Source organism: Armigeres subalbatus, chromosome 2, assembly GCF_024139115.2.
Source record: "Armigeres subalbatus isolate Guangzhou_Male chromosome 2, GZ_Asu_2, whole genome shotgun sequence".
Taxonomy (NCBI): Eukaryota; Metazoa; Arthropoda; class Insecta; order Diptera; family Culicidae; genus Armigeres; species Armigeres subalbatus.
The window spans coordinates 124154655-124172385 of NC_085140.1; the positions used below are offsets into that span (position 1 = coordinate 124154655).

General features: G+C 40.2%; 1 protein-coding gene across 4 annotated transcripts in view; it reads right to left on the minus strand.

Moving 5' to 3' along the window:
* Window positions 1–1254: 1254 nt before the first annotated feature.
* LOC134210787 (rho-related BTB domain-containing protein 1) overlaps window positions 1255–17731 on the minus strand; it is a 136800-nt gene continuing 120323 nt past the window's right edge. Inside the window, exons 9-16 of one of the 4 annotated variants that reach the window (XM_062687059.1) lie at window positions 17573–17710; window positions 8958–8981; window positions 8226–8339; window positions 7994–8164; window positions 7687–7929; window positions 7360–7624; window positions 6306–6489; window positions 1255–2942 (exon numbers count right to left, since the gene is read on the minus strand). In XM_062687059.1, the coding sequence (XP_062543043.1) occupies window positions 6329–6489; window positions 7360–7624; window positions 7687–7929; window positions 7994–8164; window positions 8226–8339; window positions 8958–8981; window positions 17573–17710 (1116 nt within the window). In that variant the 3' untranslated portion in view covers window positions 1255–2942; window positions 6306–6328. Of the gene's footprint in view, window positions 2943–6305; window positions 6508–7359; window positions 7625–7686; window positions 7930–7993; window positions 8165–8225; window positions 8340–8957; window positions 8982–17572; window positions 17711–17731 lie in introns of all 4 variants that reach the window. The other 3 variants (XM_062687058.1, XM_062687061.1, XM_062687060.1) reach the window with 3 other exon arrangements.

Sequence of the window (17731 nt, forward strand, 5' to 3'; positions counted from 1 at the left end):
TTAATTGGTTTAGCGAAGCTAAATATTTAGGACTTCTGCTGGATTGAAAATTTACTTTCAAGCATTCAAGCCAAATGTAACAAATATATTAAGCGTCTTTATCCACTTATAAACAGAAAATCTAAACTTTGTCTTAAGAACAAACTTTTGATATACAAACATTTTTTTAGACCAGCCATGTTGTATGCTGTGCCAATATGGATACCAAAAATACCCGAAAGAAGACACTCCAGAGGATTCAAAATAAAATTTTGAAAATTATTCTGAATTTGCCTCCGTGGTATAGTACCAATGAACTTCATAGAATTTCTAATATTGAGACATTGCAACAAATGTCCAACAAAATAATTTCCAATTTTAGACAAAAATCGTTGCAATCTTCTATTGCAACGATTAACTCCTTGTACCCTTAGTATAAAATAGGTTAAGTTTAGTTTAAGTTGAAAACATTGTAATTCCTACATGGTTCAATTCAACCAGAGGAAAAAATTTTAACTGCCAGAGGCAATTGAAATGTATTAATAATAACTAAAAGCGTAACATAGCAAATAAGGATGATAGTGTTAAGAAAACACGGAACACCTAGTCTAAGAGATGAATGCATGTATTAGATAATTAGCAAATAAAAAAAAAGAAAGAAAAAGACGGCTTTGGCAGGTTTTGTTCTATTATTGGCAGGGGGGTTTTTGTCGACCGAATTTTATGAAATTTGGCCACAATATTCTTTGATATGCAAAGAATGTTTGGGCCAAATTTGAGCATAATCAGTCGTAAAAAACCCTCTTGCCAATAATAGAACAAAACCTGCCAAAGCCGTCATTACCCCTATATAAACCCGTCAGAGATTATACCGAACAGATTTGTAGAAGGGAAGAAAATCCACCCAGCCGTAAAATAAACGCACACCATGCGCGTCCGATGGCTTCTGTAAATACGCAAATACAGCATGCAAAATACTATCGATAAACAAATGAATTAAGGTTCCTCCAAAGACATGCGACGCGACTGTCCCAATTGATGTGAAAACTTAAATGGATCAGCGATCAGCAGCGACCCAGCGATATAGTCGTGGCGACAGTCTGTTTGAGACAACGTCTATGCATTATTATGTGATATGTGATTGACTGGGCATAGTCTCAGAAATAAATGTCGCTTGTGAATCGTTCGCATTGAGCATAATATATGATTGGTTGCAAACAATTAGTCAGATGTGGGGAAGTGTTTCTTTCAAAAATTAATAAAGACCGACAATGATTTTCAATGTGTCCAAATGCCACAATTTGTTCTTGTTTTCATAATCTTAATTTCTGGCGTAAAAAGAGTAGCTAAGCTATTTACGATTTATGACTTCTACTTCATCTGTTGTTGTAATCCATACATTTTAGTTGTTTTGATACCATTCATCAGCTTCATCGGCTGCCTGACGCGGTTGCTCTACTACATAACTTCTATACGATTACCACTAGAATAAATCTTGAAAATAGCGCAGTGATAGTTTCGTTATCTTTTAAGGTCTTGTTAGGCTTGAGTTTGTTTTCTTGTTTTTTTTTTATTCGACTGAAAAAGTTGTATTCATTCGGAATTGATCAAACGTCGACACAATATGTTATGCAAGAGGAAAATATTTAAAACCAGAGGAGTTTTGCGTACCGCCCACTAAAATCTATCAGCAATAGGATGGTTAGTGTTTGAGAGTAAGCTTCAATTAGTTTGTAATGCTCGGATAATTGAGGAAAATAATTAAGTTTTCTTTAGGTTCATTAAAAGCAATGCTTTTCCTGTGTTTTTTTTTGTCTATAATTCAGTTCATATCCAACCTCTCGCGTACAAGCCTTACAAAATATGGAACGAGCAGTTTCAAATATAAGAAAATAATATATTTTCTGTCAGTTGCAATGTTACGTTAAATATAACGATTTACGTATGCAAAATAGCAGTTAACAAATTAAATGATGACTATTTATAATGGTACTAAATTTAAACCTATTATAGTTCAGTAATAAATTAAGAGCGAAACTTAAACGCCGGCTCTCGGTTAAATGCTAACAGACTTAACATTGACAGGTTTCTGTTGCAAACCCAAATCAAAAGCAAAATAAGAATGGTTGCATAATATAATCTCATATTTCACGAAAGTGTTAAAAACTTCCAGCACCATTGATGTTTTCTTCTATCATTTCCTGTGATTTTATCACTCCGTCCGCTCAAAAAGCTTGAGAAAAATAATGAAACATTCTAAAATCTGAGAGTAAAATACTTTTCTTCACAATGGGCTAGCATGTTTTTGTTTCTTGTTCTAGGGTTCCTTATCGAAATATTACAGCTAATTATATAACCTACAATTTTAGGTTTGCTTTCTCAAATTCTAGACGTACATATTAGTGTATTGTGAGTGAATGTGACCTTTACTTTCATCTGTATTACTATATCATTGTTAAAAGTAGAGACCCTGGAGACAAATTTTGCGTTTTGTCCATTGCGCCTTCGCTAACACCGTAAAAGAACAGCGCTCCACTTATATTTAGTTTGGAAATTTTTCAGCTTCCCTAAACAAAAAGCCGGACAAATGTCTGCTTCACGTGCATGCTACTTACGAGCTAATCGAAGATCTGCTATCATCAGTAGTATTCTGGCTGGTATTGAGTGCAGGTTTGCAAGTTGGTTTTGGTGTGGTTCCAAATTTCGAATCAACGAGTAGTCTCCGCTCGAACGATGTGCTATTGATTGACGGAAGACGCTTGCGAGTTGCAAGCCTAGAGAAACCGGGCGACGAGATTCGTCCTCACCCGTTTCCCGCTTCCGATTGACGTCAATAACCATCATCCAGCGGTGACTACCGCTGCAGCAAATATTAGGTGTAGATCTGGAATATGATCAGAATGCTCAGGATGGTGCAGATGAAGCAAATCAGCACTGGCAGAATCACAATGAAGCGAAGCGACCTGGAAGAAGGGAAATTAAAAGGGGGTTAAGCACACGAACGAAACTTCCAAGAAGACGAATTAATTATAGTCCTTGAAAAAATGTTGTGGAAACCACTTGTCCGAAAACCAATGATTATTATCAAGTTATTGAAAATGTTGTGTAGGCAAAGGAGTTAAGGAGAAAAAGGAGATATTGTTCCAAGTAATCTGACATGCATTGAACTTTTTAAGAGAAATAGAATTTGTCACAGCCAGCCCTGCCATCCTGTTTAGTCACGCTTAGTCGACAACTAAGAAGCTTTCTCCTAAAGCAGCGGTTCTCATCCTGGGGTACATGTACCCCTGGGGGTACCTTCGCCGAGCCCAGGGGTACCTCGAACGAAATGCTTAATGGCGGATGAATTACAATTTTGATCAAAACTTCTTGATAAAGTTTTGACAATTTTGTATTTTTTTATTTCTAAATTTTGTCTAATATACATGGCGATCGGTAAATCATGGCCTATTGAATCCTGATTGTGGATGAATGGATGAAGGGCTGTGAGACAAAATATCAAAAGGGCAAAACCTCGAATGAACAAATTTTAAAAATCTTCTATGCAATCTACTAGACTAAAACAGAATGAAATTTAGAGTCTACAAATTTGAAAGCCTCCATTTGAGAGACATTTTTCCCGAAAAGCTCAGTTGCTTCGTTGCAAGAAAATTGGAAAAAACCTTCTACGCTTCTCGGAAGCCTCCTTCCAAGCAGCTCGGAAACCTCCTTTCAAGTGACCCGGAAGCCTCATTTTAAAAGGTTCGAAAACTTTCTTTTAAAAGGCCTGGAAGCCAAGCTTTTTTCTATAATTTTTTTCTGTTTTTTCTTTCAAAAGTCTCGATGCTTTCTTGGTCTTTCAAGAAGCTCGGAAGCCTCCTTTCAAGAGGCTCGGAAGCCTCCTTTCAAGAAGCTCGGAAGCCTCCTTTCAAGAGGCTCGGAAGCCTCCTTTCAAGAGGCTCAGGCCTCCTTTCAAGAGGCTCAGGCCTCCTTTCAAGAGGCTCAGGCCTCCTTTCAAGAGGCTCAGAAGCCTCCTTTCAAGAGGCTCAGAAGCCTCCTTTCAAGAGGCTCAGAAGCCTCCTTTCAAGAGGCTCAGAAGCCTCCTTTCAAGAGGCTCAGGCCTCCTTTCAAGAGGCTCAGAAGCCTCCTTTCAAGAGGCTCAGGCCTCCTTTCAAGAGGCTCAGAAGCCTCCTTTCAAGAGGCTCAGAAGCCTCCTTTCAAGAGGCTCAGAGCCTCCTTTCAAGAGGCCTCAGAAGCCTCCTTTCAAGAGGCTCAGAAGCCTCCTTTCAAGAGGCTCAGAAGCCTCCTTTCAAGAGGCTCAGAAGCCTCCTTTCAAGAGGCTCAGGCCTCCTTTCAAGAGGCTCAGAAGCCTCCTTTCAAGAGCTCAGAAGCCTCCTTTCAAGAGGCTCAGGCCTCCTTTCAAGAGGCTCAGAAGCCTCCTTTCAAGAGGCTCAGAAGCCTCCTTTCAAGAGGCTCAGAAGCCTCCTTTCAAGAGGCTCAGAAGCCTCCTTTCAAGAAGCTCAGAAGCCTCCTTTCAAGAGGCTCAGCAGCCTCCTTTCAAGAGGCTCAAGCCTTCTTTCAAGAGGCTCAGAACCTTTCAAAAGGCTCAGAAGCCTTCCTTCAAGAGGCTCAAGCCTTTTTCAAGAGGCCTCAGAAGCCTCCTTTCAAGAGGCTCAGGAAGCCTCCTTTCAAGAGACTCAGAAGCCTTCTTTCAATAGGCTCAGAGCCTCCTTCTTTCAAGAAGCTCAGAAGCCTCCTTTCAAGAGGCTCAGGAAGCCTTCTTTCAAGAGGCTCAGAAGCCTCCTTTCAAGAGGCTCAGAAGCCTCCTTTAAAGAGGCTCCAGGCCTCCTTTCAAGAGGCTCAAGGCCTCCTTTCAAGAGGCTCAGGCCTCCTTTCAAGAGGCTCGGAAGCCTCCTTTCAAGAGGCTCGGAAGCCTCCTTTCAAGAAGCTCGGAAGCCTCCTTTCAAGAGGCTCGGCAGCCTCCTTTCAAGAGGCTCGAAAGCCTTCTTTGAAGAGGCTCGGAAACCTTTCAAAAGGCTCGGAAGCCTTCCTTCAAGAGGCTCGGAAGCCTTTTTTCAAGAGGCTCGGAAGCCTCCTTTCAAGAGGCTCGGAAGCCTCCTTTCAAGAGGCTCGGAAGCCTCCTTTCAAGAGACTCGGAAGCCTCCTTTCAATAGGCTCGGAAACCTCCTTCTTTCAAGAGGCTCGGAAGCCTTCTTTCAAGAGGCTCGGAAGCCTTCTTTCAAGAGGCTCGGAAGCCTTCTTTCAAGAGGCTCGGAAGCCTCCTTTCAAGAGGCTCGGAAGCCTCCTTTCAAGAGGCTCGGAAGCCTTGTTTCAAGAGGCTCGGAAGCCTCCTTTCAAGAGGCTCGGAAGCCTCCTTTCAAGAGGCTCGGAAGCCTCCTTTCAAGAGGCTCGAAAGCCTTTTTTCAAGAGGCTCGGAAGCTTCCTTTCAAGAGGCTCGGAAGCATCTTTCCAAGAGGCTCGGAAGCCTCCTTTCAAGAGACTCGGAAGCCACCTTTCAACAGAGTCGGAAGCCTCTTTTCAGGAAGCTTGGAAGCCTCTTTTCAAGAGGCTGGGAAGCCTTTTTCAAAAGGCTCGGAAGCCTTTTTCAGGAGACTCGTAAGCCTCCTGTCAAGAGGCTCGAAAACCTCCTTTCAAGAGGCTCGGAAGCCTCCTTTTAAGAAGCGCGGAAGCCACCTTTCAAGAGGCTAGGAAGCCTTTTTTCAAGAGGCTCGGAAACCTCCTTTCAAGAGACTCGGAAGCCTTTTTTTAAGAGGTTCGAAAGCCTCCTTTCAAGAGGCTCGAAAGGCTCTTTTCAAGAGGCTCGAAAGCCTCCTTTAAAGAGGCTCGAAAGCTTCCTTTCAACAGGCTCGAAAACCTTCTTTCAAGAGGCTCGAAAGCCTCATTCCAACAGGCTCGGAAGCCTAATTCTTTTAAGAATGCAATTGAAAATCCCTCTAAGAATTCCGTCGGAAATTTCAATTATCTTCCAGAAAAAATCTTCGAGGATTCTTGGAGAAATTCTCACGGAATACAGGACTTTCGGAAACATTTTCAGAAGTAATTTTTGAAGCAATATTTGGAAATATTTTTTTCAGAATAGAAAAATTGAAGTAATTCATGAAAGAATTTTCAGATTTTGGCGTATGTTTCCAAATTTCAGGACAAAGGCCCCAGTTTAACTCCACCAGTGTCCACCAACGTGCACAATTTATTATTTACAAAACCTAAATTCAGACTGTGTTTACGAGGGATTATAACACGAGTGGGATCGAAATTCCATTAACTTCTAGTTGACCTTAATTTGTCCTTATTACACTAAAAGGTGCCCGCCACCTGGTTCCACTTACCTCCACGATCCGTCAGCCAAATGTCAGAGATCCGCGCCGTCGTGTTCCGGATCGAACTGGTTCACCGAGTTGGCATTTGACTGGAACAGACTGGTGCTAACCATGTCCGATTGGTGCTCCGAGCTAGCGGTGATTGCCGTCTGCAGGGTCGATTTGGCTGCCGCGGCCGATCGTTTTGATTTCCCTAGTAGCCAGAAAAATACTTTTTTTTTGTTTCGGTATTGCGTGGTGTGGGATTTGTTCATGGTTCCAAGGATGAGTTCATAATGAGGGTGAAGAAGTTTGATTTTTGTTTTGTATTTGAAACCAAGTGGAGTGGATGGAGTGTGGAGAAGTGTAGGTGAAGGTGGATGGAAAAGTAAAAAAAAATAAAAGAAAGGAAGAAACCAGGGGATGCAAAAAGTAAAACGAAAATTAACTCAACTAGCATGGTGCGATGAAGGAGATTTTATTAACCATCGTAGAAAGTGAGTCGAAGAGTATCACAATTTTCCCATTGAAAATTCGACCACTGAATGCGTTCAGTTATGCTTATTTCAATAATATTTCAGTATTCCTGTAGTACAGCTGATCATCCCAAAGAATGAAAATACTTGTGAAATCATGAAAACTTTCGACCAAAACCTTCCCGATACTAATCAAAATCCCCGATAACACTAGTTCTAAAACTTATAATATTTTACAAAAATAGTAGAAAGCATGAAATCAATGTTTATTGTTCATTAACTTGTGTTGACGCAGGCTTCGACAATCATGCTCCGAAAAGTTCATGAATAAAGTAAAGATGCAAGCAAAATCATTCTTCAAAATATGACATGATATCTAGGACGTGTCTGTACTTAACAATCGAAATACATAGTATGTGAACTTTTCTTGATTCGTAGTGAATCCACAAGCAAATGCCAATAAACAGTTTTATGTACAGGATTCAGCTCTCAGCGATCTGCGCATTGGCGAACTTGGGAAAAGAGATATAGCCCGAATAAGCCAATGTACCGTTGAGATTTGCACTGAATCTTAATAGAATTTTGAGGGGATTCGACTGGGCACTTACCTCCGGAAAAGCAGAGACAACCCTTGTCGTCTGCCGTGCAGTCTTTCTTCCCATTGTTGAGCTCCCGGTTGAGCTCGTTCATACATCGTTGGTAGTAGTCGTAGTCCTTCAGATACCACACCGGTGGCCATCGGTGCTCTCGCAAATAGTCCTGATTATCCGGATGCAGACTCTTCAAACTTCGCGGCGAAAGCTTGCAGATGCTGTTGTAGTTCACACACAGATACGACATGCACCATTCCGCTAGTTGGTGAGCATTGTGGAGCTAAAACGGATTTAGAGAATCAACTATTTATAACTAGGTCCAATTTTTTTCGGATTACTCACCTTGACAGACTCCAATAATCTCAAGCAGTGTTCGACTGCCTCACTGGTTTCGTTCTGTGACATCCTCGTGAGATCCTCAATCACCCGGCACTCTACCAGGTTTAGTAGCCGTGGCAAACAAAGCCGGTTTGCCAATTCCAGTAGATTCAAACACTTGTCAGCCGAAATGGGCGGAATTTCGTCAGTGTAGAGATAGCACAGCAGCTTGTGGAATGTGTATTCAGTTACACCTGGAAGTACAATCTGAGTTCCCATTGCGTTAGGTTTGGATTCCAAAAGGAAAAAGGGTTGTCTTTAAATGTTTTACCAAATTAGCATGTGCCTCTCGGAAGTCCCCGTTGAGCATGGCTTTCATCACGTCACACCGCGCCACCAACATGGCACGGTGGGCTTTCATGTGACCGTCGTCCAACTCGAACGTAATGTCGCCAAAGATGCCATCCTGAACACAGTATTTCTCTAGGTTCTGTTTCATGCACTGGAAGTGAATGAGCTCAATAAGTACTGTGCGCAGCCTGTGATTGTTTTTCATAACTTACCGTAGAATAATGCTGAATGGTTTCATCATTCATGAAGCTCTGGTTTGCTTGCGTGTTAGATAAAAGAACCATCAATTGAGGAAGTTCTAAAAATTCTGCAGCTTGGCGTATTTCCTAGGAGAGAAGTATCACAGACGCGGGTGTTATAATTTGATGTTGCCATACGTTAATTCATTCTTTATTATCTCATTTTAAGGTAATATCCAGGCTTATTTATAAGTTTAGCGGAACTAGTGTTAATGAGATACTTTAGTGCTATTATTATTATTATTTCGGTAAAAAATATATTTAAGATTTTCCTATTAATTGTTATTCTAAAATTTTATATTATTATTCCTCACTAAGAAAACAAAACAAAATGTAAACAATGTACTCGAAATAGATTTTTAGATAGAAGTTCTAGAAGCTTAAAGTGTACAATTAAAATACATTTTAGGATTGAAATGGAAGCTCAACTTAACTTAGAATAAAAATCTCAAAACAAAACTAGAGAGCAGCCAACCAAATATAAGCATTTTAAACATGAAACAACGTTCTAGAGGAAACAGTTTGTCGATATATCCCCTAACTGCTCCGGTTCTAACCATTCATCGTAAAAACAACTATCGAACAATTTCGTGGCATGTTGCCTCGAAAATTATCCGTAGCGATAAACTATCTAAAACGCTCTAAACTAAACTGCACTGGAACTCATTAGTGTTGCACAAACCCTCATCAGTACGATTTATTTACCAGTATTAATCCTATTGTAGCCGTCTGCGGGAAAATGGAGAGAAAAAGGTCGAAAAAGATACACGTTCGTAATGAGAGAGGAGAACCAAACGGATGAAGTTGGTAGTTGGTGGTGTATCGTTGGTGGTGGTAATTTACAACTGTGAGATGCAGCGACTATTTCGGCGGTTCGATTATTTTCCTTTCGAATACTTGAATAAATGGGATACATAAGAAGAACTTACTTTGGAATACTCAATACTCATCCTGAATAACAATTTTAGTGCTATAATAGTTACAAAAGACACAATTTGCTCTCAAACACTTGTGTGTAAAAAAGGCACTTTTTTATGATACAAATTTATTTAATTATTTTTAGACATAGATTTAATTCGAAACACAAAATTTATAAATCTGAAACCCAAGAATAATTTTGAACCTAAAGAATTTTGTCGGGACTACACAAGAAGTTCGAGCTACCAACCAACAAATTCACTATTTTTTTCGATGGAATATCTAAAGTTTATGCAGCTTCAAATGTCTAAATTGTCATCATAATATATTTTGGTAAATTCTTAAGTATTTATCGGAGCAAATGTCGAGAGACCATTCATTTTGCTCCTTACGAAAACATTATGAAAAATAATTCCCTTACACACTTAGTTTTTATTTCTGCAGCTCGGCAAAAATCCACGCAGCCGTGAACCCAGCCACATAAATACTGATAAATGATTTTTGTTAGCTTATTTTCGGCAAGTTGTTTGCTGATTTTCAGCAACTTTGACAGAAATCTCAGCAAACAACATGTTTTGATTGTTTTTGTTTTTTGTGGAGTTTTATTTTTTTTTAATTTTTGCATCACAAACAGTGATGGTGCGAAATATATCATTTATAGTTCATAAATTTGTCGCTAAGAGTATTTTAATAAAAATACGAGCATATATCTCTATTGGCATAAATATTCTATATCCTATTAGGTCACAAATATTAAGGGGACACTTGCTTACAGATTCCGTTTAAGCTCCTTTGCAATATGTGGCCGACCTATTTCCATCCACGTTCTTAAACATCTTTTTTATTGGTATTTGATGGTTTTTATGTGTCCGATATCCAGCTGTAAGGTCGTCAGAATTATAGATTTAAGACATCATCTGCGTTATCTTTGCCTATATACAACACGTTTCGCGATAGAGTAGTACATTCGAATTTCGGTGCGTGGATGAATCCGGTTGAGTCTCAAAATATTTCGAAAACTCGCAAACGTAGCCAGCCTTTCTAACTCGTGCTTCCATGTCGATCCCAATTTCGCCATCTCGCCAAGATATTGAAATCGTACGATCGTCCGACTACTGAGAAGTTTGAGGGGCTGTTCCAGTTTGACACTCAACTACCTGGTCCTGCTTACGTTGATAGTGAGACCCGCCACAAAGAAGCATACGGTCAGCTCGTTGAGTCCACTTGGCACAAAAGAGCGTTACAGCACTAATATAGTATTTCGTGTTCATTAGCCAAATCAGAGTCGATTAAGGTATGGTACACGGTCAATCGCACCCACCAAGTTCCCATAGATTGAGAAGTAACAGTGGAGATGAAATGCATCCTTGCCTCACATCAGCGACTATTCAAAAGGGGTCTGACAAACTTCCGATCCTATCTGAAAATCCGTAGCATCCTTAGGCCAATTCCAACTTGTTTACCTGCTCCATAATGATTCGGAGCGGGCAAAATATTGCATCATAGTTGCTACAACATTCGCACAGACAACCGATCGACCTTGGGGTCCCCTTTAGATGTAATGCCTTGGATGGCTGCTTTTTGAAGAAAACTTAAAGTCCCAGTTTTCTTCAAAAAGCTGTTCAAACTGCCCGAACCAACTTTTCAGCTGTACAAGTCAGTGAGTAATTGAAGCAATAATCTCCAGTTTCAGCAGCCATCCTTTCTTCATCGGTAGGGAAGTCGACCCATGCCGCCTTTCCTGTCTGCAGCAGCGTCCGACTCCCACTTACAGAGATACAAATCGTTGTGGGATTCGTACTTCGATTCGCTCTTCTACGCTCCTCAATCTTTCGACGGGTAATCATAATAATTTCTGTAATCCTGTAATCTTTTTGCTGAGTGCGCAGTTCACCAAAGTTGTTCTCGTTGGTTTCGATAAAGCATTCTTCGTCGCCCCCTTCCAGAACATCCACTACCCGTGTTTCAAGTGCTTCAACGAACGATCTCTTCACAGCTGGATCATCTAGTTGGTCTATGTTGATTCGTTACCCGAGCATCTCCTCCCACCGCTGAAATCGAGCAATGCGTTGCCGGATCTCGCGAATTAGACGATGATAGTCAAACGCGATGTCAACTAAAAGCTATTCTAAAAATGTAAGTTGCTGGCTGCAGACGGGAAAGGCGGTTGGACGCCCCGGCCGACGATGGGAAGAAAGTCGAAATAACCGGCGATCATCGCCTACTGCTCGATATTTCACGACGCCTGATTGGAACAAGGACAAGTCCGTGGATGCCAGGGAAAGACGCGACATGTCAGTCACTCACCGATCTAACTGATCAGCTGATACGTTGCTTGACCTTAGCACAAATTCTTCTAGTTTTGACGACTTATTCTAATTCGGATTCCAGGGTGATCATGTGAGAACCATACTGCCAAGCTTTGCGTCATCCTGGAGCAGGACAATGGATTTCAAGAGTCCCTCTATTTGTTACTGATTGACCATGGAAAAGCCTTCAATCATCTAAATCACAAAAAAAATCTGCAAGACGTCCCTAGAAGCAAGGGAGGTCTAGACAAAATCCAGGCTCCTGCACAATGAAATCACTAGCGTAAGGCAAGGATGGATGTATTATATCTCTGTTGCTATTGCCCATCGTAATCGAAGAAATCATTGGCCAATCTACCAGCCCACCACCATAGAACAATCGAATGACCTCGACCCAGATGATGATAATGCTCTACCAATGCAACATCGCTCTACCATGTAGAGTAAACTAAATGACCTGGTCGTACGCTCCCACTCATCAACGTCATTAAGACCAAATCATTGGATGTGAACAACTCCAACTCCACGGTAGTCGGACAAACAGTGGAAAGAAGGTCGAGAGAAGGTCGTATTAGCAGAGATCAAATAGATTTGCAAATATTCATCAACCGATGTATACGTTTTACAGCTCGGACCTGGTAGCCTTACAACTGGATCCCGAATGCTGAGCCCCATCGACTATGCCACCGAAATTCGATATTAACAGCAACTCCACAGTATGAACGAACATAGGCCGACCACGCATCACATAAGAACGGTGACGAGATCTCCAAGCAAGCGCTACACAGGAATTCGGCAGGACATCGCAGAAGAAGCAGAGCAAGGATCTCCTGGCTCTGAAACCCTAACAGAAAAATGAACGCACTAGATCATACTTGGGCCCTAGTCAAGGATAGAGATCTTTTACGTTGTACGTTACGTATTTACTATGTACCCCTAAGGGCCGTTTTTTTAGGCTGCGTGGATTTGGATCCCACTTGATGAATGCCACATGTATATGGTTGCTGAATACTGAGAAGAAAACCAATCAAAGTGTCGTATAGCTAATGTATAGTATTGTGTAACTTTGATTAACTATTTTTACAAAGTAATGGAGATTTATTTTAGAACTTGTTTGGAAGAATGTTTTATTTTTTATAAAACACGTGGAACTGTAGCTCTCAAAAATCTAGGTTTATTTTCAGTGTTTCGTACCTTTGCACAGTGTTGGGAAAAACTCAAAATCTCAAAATTCATAAACGATTCAAATCACTCGTGAGTTGAAACGCACCCCACTCAGCACATGCATTGATTTAAAATCGCAAATGAGTTAGTTCGCGCGGGAGCGTTCAATGATTGAGTTTTATGAATGATTTTACCAACACTGTGCATGGAGTAAGGTAAACGAAAAGCTGCAACTAGATACCTGAGAAGACATCGCAGATCATGCGGGGGTTTGGAAGCGCCCAGGCAGCAACCGCTGTGCATGAGCCGAAATGACTTCCTTACGACTCTTGCATGAGTGAGTTTAGCGTCCATTGCATCCTCTTTACGGGTTGACCCGAGGTTGTATCTATGTCACCAACAAGTAGCATGGCATTCCAATAATTTGAGGAACATGGGCTGATATGACGTGCTCCACCGATTCTGCTTCAGACTTCACATGTATTCCGTATAGTCTGGGAAGCCTGCAATTCCAAACCTATGCAAGAAATTTATAAAACAGCCAGGTTCAGACAACACATCTGTGATTTCAAAAGTACATCTGACCATTGCCCTTATTGATTCAACCAGTTTGAGTTTCAGACTTGATTTAAACAAAAGCCTCTAATTCTAAAAGTACTTTAAAAAAAATGGTTTTATGGATTCAACGGCACTTTTCCAAAAAGAAAAACAAAAATTTCTAAAGAAATAAGTTCCAGATTTTTTTTTTCATTTTATAAAGTTTATGCTAAATTCACAACTGGATAAATATGCTACAAATATTCATATCCTTTGCTTTCTCTAAAGATTCTTTGCTATCATTTTCCATTAAAATTTCAAATTTTTCATGGATTATTTGCATTTTGAACTTTTTTTTCGTTTCCTTGTTATTTTTTTTATTCCCCCCCCCTCGTACTTTTCAAGAGCTGTCGGACATAAAATAAATTTGATATTTGTATCGGCCTAATAAACTGTGACACAAAATCCCTTCAAATAATCGCTGTTGAACATCAAGATTCACAGCGAATTTGAAGTCACGAAGAAGTTCCGAATCGGGTCAAAAAGTACTAAGTGATCATTTTTCCTAAATCCGTCATTTCATGTCCGTCATCTTTCGACGCAGTTTAAAAATGTTGAACATGTTTTTCTCATTCCACGACGTTGCTCCTAACGAAGCATAGTCAAAAATTTAACCTCCACCGCGGTGGTTAGCTCTTTTTTGCAAATTTTATATCATTCTAATGCTTGATTTGCCTAATCGTCACATGTGCTTTACTGTTCTATATTCACAGTCAAGCAAGCCGACATTGTTCATTATCGAGAACATCACGCACTAAAGACCCCGAGCAACGGGCTGGGCGAATTGTGTATAGAGTGTGAATCAATCACGCTCTGCTATTACAACGACTGGCTTGGATAAAGCATTTGACGAGTATAACTGTTCTATGTTCTATGAAGCAGTCCTGATGTGCTGCGACGACTAATGACTCGGATTCTGATGGCTTTTGCGCAAACGTGATCGTCAAGTGGTCTTGTTGTTTAGGAGTTATCACGCCTATCTAGAGAGTAGGAGGTTGAGGGTCCGAATCCCTCCAAAACACGTGGATTCTTTTCGCAAATTTAGTGTCAATTTATCCAATCCAGAAACATGTGCATGTGCAGCCAAGTTATTTAACAAAAAAAAAAGCTTTTTGGTATGGCCAAGTTGCCGAATAATATGCAATTAATCAGATCATACCCCCGAAAATGTCAATTGGCCGAATGAGTCATGAGGACGAAAATGTCGATTGACCAAACGTGTCATATGGTCAGAAATGTCGTTTGCCCGAACTGGAGATTTTGCCTGGAAACTCGTTTAGCCGAACAAAACTTATAACAAAGACCATACATTCGACGACATATGTAAGTCATTTGGCAGTTGGACATGAAAGACCATGATTTGCAAAACCACAAGATTAGTCTGGATGGTCAACGGAAAATGGTCTGTGGTTTGAAAAAATAACCAGAAAATGGTTTGCGGTTTGGGGCCCTCCTTAGGGGCCATCCAGAAACCACGTGGTCATATTTTTGAAGATTTTCAACCCCCCCCCTCCCCCCATGTGGCTTATCGTGGTCATTTGGCTTTTGGAAATAAAGAAGAATTTCTGGTGAAGATTCGAAAGAACTTATCGTAGAAAATTTCATTAGAATGAAAAAAATATATGAAAATTTTAACATTTTTTTTTTCCACCGAAAAATATATGTATTTCCCACGGGACTGTTTTGAATTTTCAGACAGAATTCACATGGAATTTTTTTCGGAGTTTTAAGGAAATTTTTTCTACAGTGTAAAGGAGATGTTTTGTTTTTTTTTTTTCATTAACAATTTGAAGCAAAATTTTTCAGGGAGAATTGTTCAAAAATCATTCTGAATGCCAGCACTAAATCAGGATTGTATGAACTAATGTCAAAGTTTTTACAGGAAATTTCTTTACTGGATTTTTCCTGAATATCCACAAGAATTTCTTGGATTATTGTAAAAACATGAATATTTTTCAAATTTGTAGCTGCAGTCCGCTGATGCAAAAGTGTCGGCGCCGTGATGCCAAAAACCATCTGCGGTGGTGGCGCGGCGCGGCGGAATTTTTTTAAATTTTCACATTTTTCCTTTCCAAATTTTTGTTGTGGAAATTGAGACTGAATCGCAACCTGTTTTTTCGTTTATTTTTTATGGAAAAAGGATCTAAGGCTAAGATGGTCAAATAGCGCAGATATGGCATCGGCATTACGACCGACGCTGCGTTACCGGTTTTTCTCGATGCACACCTGCGTCTTTTTAACGCTGAGTTGAAAAGACGCTACGTGGGCATCGGCCACGTAATTAAATTAAATCATCAAATTTTAATGATTTGTATTTTTTACACCGCTATTGTTATTCACCAAAAGTTTTTCGTGTAAAAAAAACCACGTGGTTCGAGAGCAACACCCCCCTCCCCCATGTGGCTTATCGTGGTCATTTTCCAAACCCCACCTCCCCCCATATATGACCACGTGGTTTCTGGACGGCCCCTTAGCCGTGCGGTAAGACGCGCGGCTACAAAGCAAGACCATGCTGAGGGTGGCTGGGTTCGATTCCCGGTGCCGGTCTAGTTCATTTTCGGATTGGAAATTGTCTTGACTTCCCTGGGCATAAAAGTATCATCGTGCTAGCCTCATGATAATACGAATGCAAAAATGGTAACCTGGCTTAGAAACCTCGCAGTTAATAACTGTGGAAGTGCTTAATGAACACTAAGCTGCGAGGCGGCTCTGTCCCAGTGTGTGGGGATATAATGCCAATAAGAAGAAGAAGAAGCAGGTTTGCGGTTTGGGGAACCACAAGGTGTGTCTTGAAGATCATCAAAAAAATGAGTCGACATTATTGTTTCATAAGAGCGAAAGTTGCAAACGTAAACAATGATTTTTTTCACTGATTTCACAAACATTGCGGCCTACTCAAGGTATTTTCCACTTCTATTCCGTAGAAAGCGCGAAGGTGGTTAAACGTGACTTTTTCCTAATAAAACAACAATGTCGAGTTTATGGTCTGAAAGCCCACAAGACTTCCCGAAGATTTCATTAGAATAAGATGAATTTAGTTTGAAGTTAGTACTTAGTATTCTTCTGGCATCTTAATTGAAGGCCTGCCATTGCAGGGGTATGAAATATGTGTGGCAAGCACAGTGGGTACACTACGCCCAGAGAATGTTTCCCACCTGAAAACACCCTAGACCGGACCGAGAATTGATGGATATTAAAATCTGTTTTAGTTTAAAATCCAAACGCCTAGCATATTCTTAACGATCATATTTGTTCTTTGCACCTTTTCATTGTTTTACAAGACCCACTTTAAAACCGAATAATTAAATTCAAGCCATTTTTTCCAATATTCAAATAAAAAAAATTGTGTGCATTATGCAACTTATTTTCTCAACTATCACTGCACGATAAGCCTAGTTTTATAATGTACAACTTGTGCAGCTTATTACGTATAAGAATAAACAAAAACTGAAACTCAGTAGCTTATAATAGCTATGAACGCATCAATTAGAGTTTCGACTGCATGTATAACTAATCGTATCAATCATTCCTCAAGTATTCGAAAATAAAATAAACACTCGAACCCATCGAGCCGCACTTGGTACGATCACACAATCACAGACGACATGGCGACATTGTATCGAAATAATTATGCCTTAACAACTATCGAGCTGAATGTGGTCAACGAGAATGCATGAAAATGGTTCAATCTACTCTCTAAACATGAAACTGAGAACAAACACAAGTAGCATTGCCTTGAAGGTTAACCAAATGAGAAGAGCGAACGAAAATAAATGCAAATAAGCTGATTGATGGCATAGACTCAGGAGCAACAAAATCGTTGTTGTCTAGACGCAAAATAAAACATAAATTAGGATGAGAGAAAAAACAGCCAAAGGAAAACATATTTGGCCGCTGATATAAATCATATACAAAAAGGAGGGGGGTAAAGATGGAAACTCAAATATGCAGGAGAGCGTTATGCGACAAGAAATACGGACGAGCCAATTGCATTATTTCTGATCGAGTTTCTTGCTCACATTTTCTCCTCCACGATTATAGATTATAGAAGTCGTACAGTGTTAATAAATATTTGAATCGTGTGGTAGCAAGAACAATTATTTTTTGAAAAGAAATGGCAAGGCAAGGAAAAATAGAAAAAAGTATACAAATAATGATGAATGGAAAGGTGCGCAGATGAGAATTTTCTTAGTGACAATGTAATGGACAATAGAAACAATTCATAGGAAGAAGAAATGCAAATGGAAGCGATTATTGTAGTGAAATGGTGAAGGCGCGACGGCATTGTGTAGAATTGTAGACTTTCAATAAAAACCCTAATATCGTACTTACTTGCAAATCGAGACATTCGCGATCGATTGCTCCCGTGTAGATGAACTTCAAGCATTGCTGCATGGCCTGCGGGGTGATAAGCTTACTCACTGAGACTATGGTCTGTGTTTGCGTGTAAGTGTGCTTTCCATTTTCGATCTGAAAGAAGATGGCCGCGGA